The sequence below is a fragment of the Coregonus lavaretus genome, assembly GCF_964263955.1.
Source record: "Coregonus lavaretus genome assembly, chromosome: 23".
NCBI lineage: Eukaryota > Metazoa > Chordata > Actinopteri > Salmoniformes > Salmonidae > Coregonus > Coregonus lavaretus.
Genome location: NC_140010.1, coordinates 40,735,557 through 40,749,259, shown reverse-complemented (window position 1 = coordinate 40,749,259; position 13,703 = coordinate 40,735,557). Strand labels below are relative to the sequence as shown.

At 43.1% G+C, this 13,703-nt stretch overlaps 1 protein-coding gene across 1 annotated transcript in view; it reads right to left on the bottom strand.

The window, feature by feature from the left end:
• LOC311150634 (anion exchange protein 2-like) overlaps positions 1–1,892 on the bottom strand; it is a gene marked incomplete at both ends in the record, with an annotated part of 31,282 nt that extends 29,390 nt beyond the window's left edge. Inside the window, one exon of the mRNA XM_084188124.1 lies at positions 1,824–1,892. Within this exon, the coding sequence (XP_084044250.1) occupies positions 1,824–1,892 (69 nt within the window). The remainder of the gene's footprint in view (positions 1–1,823) is intronic.
• Between the last annotated feature and the right edge of the window lie 11,811 nt (positions 1,893–13,703).

Genomic DNA, 13,703 nt, shown 5'->3' with positions numbered 1-13,703 from the left:
AGCAAAACAGTCCCAACAAACCGCCACAAAAAAACGCTGCATGAGTCGAAAAGTCAAATGTGGCAACTAAGGGTGGCGGTTGGTTTTGTTTTCAATTAATTTGTAACAGAGTTTTAAATTGGCTTTACAGCTTCCTCTGGTGCAATATAATAATAATAATAATAATAATAATAATAATAATAATAATAATAATATATGTATTTTATATAGCGCTTTCATACAGAATCTCAAAGTCTCTTTAAAAAACAAACAAAAACAAATTCAGGGGGCTGGCAGTTCATGGGAGATGGTCTTTCACAGCTAGATGATGATGCAGTTCAGTAAAGGAGTAGCTTGAGTGGAGGTGGCGTTGATGGTACAGCCAGGGAAGGAGAAACGACAGACAGGCAGGCCCGGAGCTCTCCATCAGGCATCTCTCTCTGAAGTTCACAGCTACTCCTTGTCTGTAGGTAGGCTGGAACATCCACCACCGAATGTGTAGCACCGACCTGGGTGATGCTTCGACAGCTTCACCTGAGAGACCACCACACTTTGGCCTCGTAATCAGGAACAGTCTTCTACGAGGCGAGCCTCTGTCATCGCCTCACACCACAGTCCACATCCTTCCAGAAACCAGGGCAGGTGGAACAAAAAGCCGATGCTGTGTTGATGCATCATTCAAATTAGACATGCCAGCTAGCTAGTTATAGCTAACCAAGCCATAGCTAACCACTAACCAAGCCAAGTAAACTTGCCATCGTCAGTTCTCGAAGTAAACTTGCCATCATCAGTTCTGCAACTACATAGGTCACCACCAGATATTTTAGCTCAACTCACAACAGGTTATATAAAACCAAAACATTTGTACATTGTTTTTAAATGTAACAAGAAACACTTAAAAAAAATTACATGTACAATATTTACAGATACAATTACATATCGGGATATTATTTGATGATATATCCCACATAAAGAAATACTACTGTAGTATCCCTCGATCATGTGTAGTACTTAGTATAGAATTTTGTAGTATACTGTAGAATCCTATAGTAAATACTACATTATTATCCACAAAAAAACACTGTAGTAAATACTACAGAAATGTCAGCAAAAACACTACATTTGTTTAACTATAGTAAATAGTACAGTATTTAATTTCCATATACCCTGCCTAAACCCATCCTCCACATCCCAGTATGTGCCACCCGTAAGTGAGAAACCTACATGTCAAGTATAGACCATATATTGTGTTCCCTGTAGTTATAGAAAAGAGCAGAAGCCCTGAACTCTCCGTTCAGAACCCAGTCCTACCTACATACCTACCTACCTACAAGTTATGGAACATTTGCTCTTTTAGTATTCCTCCACTAAGCTTCCTCAAGGAGAAATCCTCCCACTTCAATGTTAAAGATAATAAAACAAAAACACTTTGTTAAATACTACATTAATGTACCCAAAAACACTACAGTAATTACTATAGTATATACTACCATTTTTATTTACGACAGTATTTATACAGTAAATACTACAGTATTCACTGACATTTTTTGGCGGACTTCAGTCCGCTAAAACACTACAGTGAATCCTACAGTAAAGTCCGCAAAATCATTACAGTGAATACTGTAGTATTCCTACCATAGTATACACAATGGTATTTGGCAACCTCATGGCGCCATGGAAACCACAGAACCACGGATATAAGCATTACCTGACTAATAAGTAAAAAACACGAACTATACATCAATAAAACAAACTATACATCAATAAATGTCTCATAATGTGTGTATAGAACTTGTGTATAGAAGAACTCATGTACAGTATATAGATGTAAGGTTTAAACTCACAGCTGAGGTGGCTGTGGCCTTAGTGTTCGTGGCGACGTTGGTGTCGCTGGCATCCTTAGTGTTGCTCATGGCTCCGTGCAGATCACAAGGTCCCAGCAGTACGTTGCGACGCAGTCCTTAGCCCTTTTCACTCTCTTTCTGACTCAACAGAGGACTTTTGGCTAGCATAACCTGCGAAAAGGACAGGAAGGGTATTGTTGGTCTTAGTCAGATGACTACTGGGTAAATTGGGTAAAATGTTACGTCAATCACCCAAATTGTCTTTTGGTTAGTGATTTCATTGTATGTCCTACATGATGATTATATGGCCATTATAATGACATAGGCAATGCCAATTGTCATGATGTCATTTACACACTTAGGACCACATCACCAGACCAGGAAAAACTCAGGGCCCTAGCCCAATAATAATATAACAGTTATAAATAAGTAGGGTAAGATTCAGGGTTGTTCCTGGTCAGGTCACAGGGTCTGGAATAAGTCCTGGCCCTAACCATATCGACGATCTCTTGTGAGTGAACAACAAGATTACAGTATTGTGATTCTGAATGGGGCAATCAATTTCTCTACTGTAGCTCTGAGTTTATTCATGAGTGAAGTATTTTTTTATGAAAACATGTGCGATAGCTTCATCATGAAAACACTGCTAAGAATTGTTCAGAGGAGATTATGATGTATCCACCTTGGCAAGACCACAACATCCAATTTAGGGTGGAAAACCCATTTTTTATACACTTTTTTGCAAGGGAGCAAATCAACTCAGCTGGTCAGGCAGTGTCTTGTAACACTCAGCTGGTGTTACTATGGTCTACCATAGTCTATTAGTGGCTACCTGGTTTGCGCAATGAGTAACCTTGCCTGAGACCTGAAGACTTAAATTACCTCCCCGAGCTAATGCATAAGACTTAGCTCAGTGGGCTAACGGTGTTCAGGCGGAAAGCCGACCCGGGTGCGAACCCAGTAGGTCACATTGGCGCCAACAATGGTGTGGGTGCCAGCCCAATTACACTGACCCAGTCCTGGAAGGTTATGCACTGCTCCCCATCTAATAGAAGTTAGATAACATCCATAAACTCCCATAAACAGCTGAGAGCTTTTCTGATAGTGGAGAGAGTTTGTCTACAGAGAATAACATCTACAGTTATTATGAGTGTATTCTTTTTAGAAGCAGTGACTAAGGGTCAGGGTTGCCAGATTGGTACCTGGTATTTAGATAACATATTTAGAGCATTTCTTGAAGGATTGCCTTCAGAACATCTCAATGCAGGGCTTGAGGGTCAGGGTTTCCAGATTGTGTTCTCTGCTATGGTCAGATAGTGGGGTTGCCATTAGAGCCCGACCGATATATCGGTTCACCCATATTATCAGCCGATATCGTCCTTTTACTGCTAAATCGGTTATGGCTGATAATTCAACCGATAACCGATATTCAATAAATATAATAAAAAAAGGTTAATCTTATGCTTATCTGAACACTTGCGGCCATTCTCATGATGTCATTATTGTCACAATGTATAAAATCAACATTTGAAGCATAGTTATTGGACAATTGCTCTTTTGGATGGCAATTTCTGAGAATTCAGTGTGGGAAAATTAAACTTTTTCATTTCCCCACTGTAAAACAGTATATCGGCAGATATATCAGTATTGGTAAGTTTTGTCCCCCAAAAAATCGGAATCGGTATCAGACCCAAAAAAACATTTTGGACGGGCTCTAGTTGCCATATTGTGTAGGCAAAATCCACTTGGAAATCCCCCAAATGACTAGCCCAAACCATTTCAGTGAGTGAATTGACACGCTCAGCATTTCCCCCACAATTTTTGTGATTCTATGTCAAATTGGATCAAGTATTGACAGTATGTTGGTCTCGTTTAACTTTTCTCTCACTTTTGTGTAATCAAAATGGGACCCATATCTCCCTCTGATTTCCATGGATGCATCTCAATAGTCTACAGGGTGCTTCCTCTCCTCATCCCCCACCCGTTACATGCACTGAACTGAGAGGACACCACTCTCCCTCTGAGTGATAAGGAATATATCCCCAGTCTCGCCACTGCAGGACGGGACAGTCAGTGTGGTTTACATCAACAAGGTCACTGCTGCAATGTCACCGCCTTCGGAAAAGTACAGCCACAAACTGAGGAGGAGGAATGGGATGGAGGATGTTCATTAGAGGTATCCGATGACACTTCATGCACTCTTAGAAAAAAAGGTGCTATCAAGAACCAAAAAGGGTTCTTCGGCTGTCCTCATAGGAGAACCCTTTTGAATAACTCCTTTTGGATCCAGGTAGAAACCATTTGGTTCCAGGTAGAACCCTTTTGGGTTCCATGTAGCATAACCCTTTCCACAGAGGGTTCTACATGGATCCCAAAAGAGTTCTACCTGGAACCAAAAAGGGTTCTCCTATGGGGACAGCAGCAGAACCCTTTTGTAAGCCTTTTTTCTAAGAGTGTGGTTGGGAATGATATGATACTCATATATTATGCATATGTATAATATGTGATAGTCATATTATTATATTTGAATGGGGATGGGAATGGTGGATCTGCATTACAGATAGTGCTGAATCATTTGAGGTCACAGGGGAGTTCATTAGAGACTCATGTTGAGATTTTGTCATCACTCACTACAAAGTGTTCGCGTTTGCTTGAGGTATGGTTTCATCTTTGGTGGTCCATTTTATGGTGAAACTGGTGAAGCTGATAGCCCTCAAAGACTAGGACACAGAAGCAGGCAGACACACACACAGACACACACACACACACATACAGAGGCCACATGTAAGAGAGCAATTAGGGGACCTCATAAGTCTCAATATTACTCCCAGATATAGAAGCAGTAGCTGTGTGTGTGTGTGTGTGTGTGTGTGTGTGTGTGTGTGTGTGTGTGTGTGTGTGTGTCAGTCTGTCTCTGATTACGTTATTGGTTCTTTCAGTTCAACCTTCATTTCATCAGTGGAAGAGATCCATCTGATGACTCAATCATGACCCATCTCTCCCTGATATCAAATCGATACTGCTCCTAGCACATAGCTGTCAAAAACCAGTTGAAGAACACCAAAGAAGAAACACAAGTAGTTCCCAGCAGAAAATGCCTTATTACCTTTCCATATCAATACACAAAGCTTCTAATTTATAATCCCCTCTGCCAAATGCACAGCAGGGATTATTTACCTATTTTTAAAACACAGTGAAAATAGCTGTTATTGTAGACAGGATCATGAGGTCACAAAAAATGCACATCTTTCAATGCATTAGGGCTATAACTACACATATTACCATACTACACATGTCAGCGTTTAGTGAAGTGAAATCTCTGACTACTATTTTTGACTGTTTAAAGCCCTAGAGAGCAGAAGTCTACACAAAGGGACCATGGTTCTCTTTGGTGAGGACCCTCTTCCCTAGCACCATCCCCCTCATCGATTCAAAGGGCTTAATCATATCAAAGCGCTTAGTGGAAAAAAAGCATCAAAGACTCGCCAGCCAGCACTTAAACAATAAGAAAGGCACCTTTGTTGTGGTTGTTTTAGTGGTCGGTGGAATGTTAAGGTCAATCTGTGGTGGACGTGCAGGTGGTGGGCCGATTATTAAAGGGCTAAACGGTCAGTGTTGGGCAACCCACCAGGGATTACAGGGTTAAAAATGTTTGTATGAAAAGATTGGTGTGATTGTTAACATGTGACTAGTAAGGGTATGGATCGAAGATCTTAGCTACGATTGTTTGGTCAGACTTGATAAAAGTTTTGGCACTGTGGCAATTCACGGACCATACGGTTTTGGGAAAGTTACGGGTACTCTGAAGATATGTGGTAGGCCGGGAGCGACTCTACTGTAGATCTTAGGGCATGAAAAGCAAGAGTACGGACCTTCTTCTTTCAGGTCATAACATTAGCATTGGTGGGAGGCTACACTGATCCTAGATCGGTGCCTAGCTGGGAATCTTCTACCCAGAGCTCTGGCACCAAACTGAGGAAGCCAGAGGGGGATTTCTGTCACGGCCTGAGCTTAATGCCCTACATTTAATATCCAATGAATGAAAGATTAACTTAATTGGCATGCGGGAGTAACAATGTTACTATTTTTTATTATAGTCATGTCAAATCCTGACCCCTCAAAAAAACACCACTGGCTCCTGCAGGTACAATGCCAGAGACAGACTGGCCATCGGGCAGCTTGGGTAAAAGCTAGATGGGTTGGTCCATCTTTAGCCCAGTGGTTTTTCGTGCAGAATGATTATTATTTGGCTAATAATGGGGGCCTGTAGGAAAAATATCGGTCAGTGTGTTAGAAATTCCTGGGCCTATTTCTGGTCCTGTACAAAGGTCATAGAACTAAATATTCTGTACCTCATTCTACGACATATTAACACTTGAGATGGCCACAGCATTATCATTTTAAAAATACGAGTTGACAGGGAAAACGCCTGGGCCTGTATTCAAAAAGCATCTCAGAATAGGAGTGCTGATCTACGATCAAATCAAATCAAATTGTATATGTCACATGCGCCGAATACAACAGGTGTAGACGTTACCGTGAAATGCTTACTTCAAATCAAATCAAATTGTATTTGCCACATGTGCCGAATACAACAGGTGTAGACATTATCGTGAAATGCTTACTTACAGCCCTTAACCAACAATGCATTTATTTTTTTATAAAAAAAAGTAAAATAAAACAACAACAACAACAAAAAAGTGTTGAGAAAAAAAGAGCAGAAGTAAAATAAAATAACAGTAGGGAGGCTGTATACAGGGGGGTACCGGTGCAGAATCAATGTGCAGGGGCACCGGCTAGTTGAGGTAGTTGAGGTAATATGTACATGTGGGTAGAGTTAAAGTGACTATGCATAAATAATTAACAGAGTAGCAGCAGCGTAAAAAGATGGGGTGGGGGTGGGGGGGCAGTGCAAGTAGTTCAGGTAGCCATGATTAGCTGTTCAGGAGTCTTATGGCTTGGGGGTAGAAGCTGTTGAGAAGCCTTTTGGACCTAGACTTGGCACTCCGGTACCGCTTGCTGTGCGGTAGCAGAGAGAACAGTCTATGACTAGGGTGGCTGGAGTCTTTGACAATTTTGAGGGCCTTCCTCTGACACCGCCTGGTATAGAGGTCCTGGATGGCAGGAAGCTTGGCCCCAGTGATGTACTGGGCCGTACGCACTACCCACTGTAGTGCCTTGCGGTCGGAGGCCGAGCAGTTGCCATACCAGGCGGTGATGCAACCAGTCAGGATGCTCTCGATGGTGCAGCTGTATAACTTTTTGAGGATCTGAGGACCCATGACAAATCCTTTCAGTCTCCTGAGGGGGAATAGGCTTTGCCGTGCCCTCTTCACGACTGTCTTGGTGTGTTTGGACCATGATAGTTCATTGGTGATGTGGACACCAAGGAAGTTGAAGCTCTCAACCTGTTCCACTACAGCCCCGTCGATGAGAATGGGGGCGTGCTCAGTCCTCTTTTTTCCCCCTGTAGTCCACAATCATCTCCTTTGTCTTAGTCACGTTGAGGGAGAGGTTGTTATCCTGGCACCACACGGCCAGGTCTCTGACCTCCTCCCTATAGGCTGTCTCATTGTTGTCGGTGATCAGCCCTACCACTGTTGTGTCGTCGGCAAACTTAATGATGGTGTTGGAGTCGTGCCTGGCCATGCAGTTATGGGTGAACAGGGAGTACAGGAGGGGACTGAGCACGCACCCCTGAGGGTCCACCGTGTTGAGGATCAGCGTGGCAGATGTGTTGTTACCTACCCTTACCACCTGGGGGCGGCCCGTCAGGAAGTCCAGGATCCAGTTGCAGAGGGAGGTGTTTAGTCCCAGGATCCTTAGCTTAGTGATGAGCTTTGAGGGCACTATGGTGTTGAACGCTGAGCTGTAGTCAATGAATAGCATTCTCACGTAGGTGTTCCTCTTGTCCAGGTGGGAAAGGGCAGTGTGGAGTGCAATAGAGATTGCATCATCTGTGGATCTGTTGGGGCGGTATGCAAATTGGAGTGGGTCTAGGGTTTCTGGGATAATGGTGTTGATGTGAGCCATGACCAGCCTTTCAAAGCACTTCATGGCTACAGATGTCAGTGCTACGGGTCGGTAGTCATTTAGGCAGGTTATCTTAGTGTCCTTGGGCACGGGGACTATGGTGGTCTGCTTGAAACATGTTGGTATTACAGACTCAGTCAGGGACATGTTGAAAATGTCAGTGAAGACACTTGCCAGTTGGTGCGCACATGCTCGGAGTACACGTCCTAGTAATCCGTCTGGCCTTGCGGCCTTGTGAATGTTAACCTGCTTAAAAGTCTTACTCACATCGGAGAGCGTGATCACATAGTCATCCAGAACAGCTGGTGCTCTCATGCATGCTTCAGTGTTGCTTGCCTCGAAGCGAGCATAGAAGTGGTTTAGGTCATCTGGTAGGCTTGTGTCACTGGGCAGCTCGCGGCTGTGCTTCCCTTTGTAGTCTGTAATAGTTTTCAAGCCCTGCCACATCCGACGAGCATCAGAGCCGGTGTAGTACGATTGAATCTTAGTCCTGTATTGACTCTTTGCCTGTTTGATAGTTTGTCGGAGGGCATAACGGGATTTCTTATAAGCGTCCGGGTTAGAGTCCCGCTCCTTGAAAGCAGCAGCTCTACCCTTTAGCTCAGTGAGGATGTTGCCTGTAATCCATGGCTTCTGGTTGGGGTATGTACGTACAGTCACTGTGGGGACGACGTCATTGATGCACTTATTGATGAAGCCAGTGACTGATGTGGTGTACTCCTCAATGCTATCTGAAGAATCCCGGAACATGTTCCAGTCTGTGCTAGCAAAATAGTCCTGTAGCTTAGCATCTGCGTCATCTGACCACTTTTTTATTAACCAAGTCACTGGTGCTTCCTGCTTTAGTTTTTTCTTATAAGCAGGAATCAGGAGGATAGAGTTATGGTCAGATTTGCCAAATGGAGGGCGAGGGAGAGCTTTGTATGCGTCTCTGTGTGTGGAGTAAAGGTGGTCTAGAGTTTTTTTTTCCCTCTGGCTGCACATTTAACATGCTGGTAGAAATTAGGTAGAACGAATTTAAGTTTCCTTGCATTAAAGTTCCCGGCCACTAGGAGCGCTGCCACTGGATGAGCGTTTTCCTGTTTAGTTATGGCCTTATACAGCTCATTGAGTGCAATCTTAATGCCAGCATTGGCTTGTGGTGGTAAATAGACAGCTATGAAAAATATAGATGAAAACTCTCTTGGTATATAGTGTGGTCTACAGCTTATACTTATGATACTCTACCTCAGGCGAGCAAAACCTCGATACTTCCTTAGTATTTGATTTTGTGCACCAGCTGTTGTTTACAAATATACACAGTCCGCCACCCCTTGTCTTTCCGGAGTCAGCCGTTCTAGCCTGCCGATGTAGCGTATATCCCGTCAGCTGTATGTTGTCCATGTCGTCGTTCAGCCACGACTCGGTGAAACATAAGATATTACAGTTTTTAATGTCCTGTTGGTAGGATAACCGTAATATTAGGTCATCTAATGTATTTTCAAATGATTGAACATTGGCTAATAGGTTTGATGGAAGAGGCAGTTTACTCGCTCACCGACGGTTCTTACAAGGCTCTCCTGCGAATGATGGGGATTTGGGCCTTGTCGGGTGTCTGTAGAATATCCTTTGCGTACGACTCGTTGAAGAAAAAATCTTCGTCCAATACGAGGTGAGTAATCGTTGTCCTGATATACAGAAGCTCTTTTTGGTTATAAGAGACGATGGCAGAAACATTATGTACAGAATAAATTACAAATAACGCGAAAAAACACACATAATAGTACAATTGGTTAGAGGGCTGTAAAACGGCAGCCATCTTCACCAGTGACATCTCAAGCCCTTAACCAACAATGCAGTTCAAGAAATAGAGTTGAGAAAATATTTACTAAATAAATAAAGTAACACATTTAAAGTAACACAATAAAATAACAATAACGAGGCTATATAAAGGGGGTAGCGGTACCGAGTCAATGTGCGGGGGTACAGGTTAGTCGAGGTAATTTGTACATGTAGGTAGGGGTAAAGTGACTATGCATAGATAATAAACAGCGAATAGCAGTAGTGTAAAAACAAAGGGGGGGGCGGGGTGTATTTTGTAAATAGTCCAGGTGGCCATTTTATTAATTGTTCAGCAGACATATGGCTTAGGGGTAGAAGCTGTTAAGGAGCCTTTTGGACCTAGACTTGGCGCTCCGGTACCGCATGCCGTGCGGTAGCGGAGAGAACATTCTATGACTTGGGTGACTGGAGACTTTGACAATATTTTGGGCCTAGTATATATGTCCTGGATGGCAGGAAGCTTGGCCCCAGTGATAAACTGGGCCGTACGCATTACCCTCTGTAGCGTCTTACGGTCAGATGGCGAGCAGTTGCCATACCAGGCAGTGATGCAACCGGTCAGGATGCTTTCAATGGTGCAGCTGTATAACTTTTTAAGGATCTGGGGACCCATGCCAAATATTTTCAGTCTCCTGAGAGGGAAAAGGTGTTGTCGTGCCCTCAGGTCCCCCCTGTCCATGTCATCTTATTCATTATGATCTAAAAGGCTAAACTAATCCTAGATCAGCACTCCTACTCTGAGAGGCTTTATGAATACGGGCCCTGGTATGATTATAGTGTAAGAAATACAAGGCTGTATGTCCATCTTCACAGAAAAGAAAGACCCATATAGTGAAATGACAATACATTTATCTTATGAAGCCCATATATGAAACATAGAAAATGCATGTGAACCTAAATCAGCCACAAAACTACAGCAATTTATGAGAATAGAATAACATATTTTATGTCTCAGAACCACAATGAGAAAGCACGTTTTCCTATTTCTCTTATATCAGCTTGAAGAAAGCAGGTACCGTTGCACTTAAGGGCATTTCCATCTAAAAGGATCCATGAGCACAAACGTGGAGTTCATAGGAGCATGTCAAATTGGGTGTCAAATGAAAGCTAAGAGTCTAGCTATATTTTAGAAAAATTAAGGCATATATACATTTTTCAACCATTTTCCATTCTAAAAATTGGGAATAAGCAAAGGCTTTGATTTCTGGTGAAACAGATGGAAAAGGGGTCTTGGACAACATTTACCATAGTCTTAAAAGGTATTAGATATACATAAAACATAAATGTTGAAGTTAAGAACCCTGCCAACTAATATCAACAACAATTATATTTTGTTTGGATCAATGATTTGCCTTCTGTAAGTTTAAGAAACATTGCCTTGTGCCTTGTAATTCCGCTACCAAAACCCCAGATATCTTTAAGATATTTTCTAATTTCTCTCACTCATGAGGAGGGAGGATAATGAAAGTTCACAGAAGTAACAAGTAAAAGTAGACCTAACAATTCATTAGTGCTTTTACTGATATACAACCAATTAATAATGCAGTAAAAAAAATAATAATGGGTGATTCGAACACAAAAATTGACAAAACTCAACCCCTAAAAATGAAATAAAATAAAAGATATTTTGGGAATTTCGTCTATTGTTGTATGCGAACCGCCTTCTTATTTGTGAACATCAGCTAGTTCATCAAATTATATATTCAACTTCCATATATATAGTACCAGTCAAGTTTGGACACCTACTCATTCAAGGGTTTTTCTTTATTTTCTACATTGTAGAATAATAGTGAAGACATCAGAACTATAAAATAACACACATGGAATCACGTAGTAACCCAAAAAGCGTTAAACAAATCAAAATATATTTTTCATTTTAGTAGCCAACCCTTTGCCTTGATGACAGTTTTGCACACTCTTGGCATTCTCTCAACCAGCTTCACCTGGAATGCTTTTCCAACAGTCTTGAAGGAGTTCCCACATATGCCGAGCACTTGTTTTCCTTCACTCTGCGGTCCAACTCATCCCAAACCATCTCAATTGGGTTGAGGTCGGGGGATTGTGGAGGCCAGGTCATCTGATGCAGCACTCCATCACTCTCCTTCTTCGTCAAATAGCCCTTACACAGCTTGGAGGTGTGTTGGGTAATTGTCCTGTTGAAAAACAAATAGTCCCTCTAAGCGCAAACCAGATGGCGTATCGCTGCAGGATGCTGTGGTAGCCATGCTGGTTAAGTGTGCCTTGAATTCTAAATTAATCACAGACAGTGTCACCAGCAAAGCACCCCCACACAATCACTCCTCCATACTTCACGGTGGGAACCACACATGCGGATATCATCCGTTCACCTACTCTGCATCTCATAAAGACACAGCGGTTGGAACCAAAAATCTCAAATTTGGACTCATCAGACCAAAGGACAGATTTCCACCGGTCCATTTTAGCAAAATAATTAAAATTTAAAAACAGAAATACCTTATTTACATAAGTATTCAGACCCTTTGCTATGAGACTCGAAATTGAGCTCAGGTTCATCCTGTTTCCATTGATTGTCCTTGAGATGTTTCTACAACTTGATTGGAGTCAAGTGTGGTAAATTCAATTGATTGGACATGATTTGGAAAGGCACACACCTGTCTATATAAGGTCCCACAGTTGACAGGTCATGTCAGAGCAAAAACCAAGCCATGATGTTGAAGGAATTGTCCGTAGAACTCAGAGACAGGATTGTGTTGAGGCAGAGATCTGGGGTTAGGGTACCAAAAATATTCTGCAGCATTGAAGGTCCCGAAGAACACAGTGGCCTCCATCATTCTTAAATGGAAGAAGTTTGGAACCACCAAGACTCTTCCTAAAGCTGTCCTCCCAGCCAAACTGAGCAGGCGGGGGAGAAGGGCCTTGGTCAGGGAGGTGACCAAGAACCCGATCGTCACTCTGACAGATCTCTAGAGTTCCTCTGTGGAGATGGGAGAACCTTCCAGAAGGACTACCATCTCTGCAGCATTCTACCAATCAGGCCTTTATAGTAGAGTGGCCAGACGGAAGCCAATCCTCAGTAAAAGGCACATGACAGCCCTCTTGGAGTTTGCCAAAAGGCACCTAAAGACTCTCAGACCATGAGAAACAAGATTCTCTGGTCTGATGAAACCAAGATTGAACTCTTTGGCCTGAATGCCAAGCGTCACGTCTGGAGGAAACCTGGCACCATCCCTACGGTGAAGCATGGTGATGGCAGCAACATGCTGTGGGGATGTTTTTCAGCGGCAGGGACTTGGAGACTAGTCAGGATCGAGGCAAAGAAGAATGGAGCAAAGTACAGAGAGATCCTTGATGAAAACCTGCTCCAGAGTGCTCAGGACCTCAGACTGTGGCGAAGGTTCACCTTCCAACAGAACAACGACCCTAAGCACACAGCCAAGACAACGCACAAGTGACTTCGGGACAAGTCTCTGGATGTCCTTGAGTGGCCCAGCCAGAGCCCGGACTTGAACCCGATCGAACATCTCTGGAGAGACCTGAAAATAGCTGTGCATCAACGCTCCCCATCCAACCTGGCAGAGCTTGAGAGGATCTGCAGAGAATAATGAGAGAAACTCCCCAAATACAGGTGTGCCAAGTGTTATGCACGCCTCTCGGAAGAGGGAACGCAACACCCTGCTACAACTCAACTCTCCGTGGTGTGAAAGAGGTATGGGACTGTAGGTGTGAGTAAGGATGACAAAAGGCAGAGAATACCGTTAACAGGGAATTTATTCCTTCCTTTAAGCCCCCTCTCCTACCTTACCTGCCTACCCACTACTTACTTAACTAGCACCACCTGGTGCACTAACCAAAATACAAGGGATGGTCCGCCCAGGTCTTTCCTAGTGTGCATAGACAGTCAACTTCTACGGGTAATGTATGCCCGCGGGCCTCTTGCCTAAGCACTCCCTAGGTGCCTTCCCCTTCCCCCCTTGGGAACAAATGAAACAGAATAATACAAACTGGTTCACAACAAAACCTGAGAAAAAAAACTAACTCAGGACA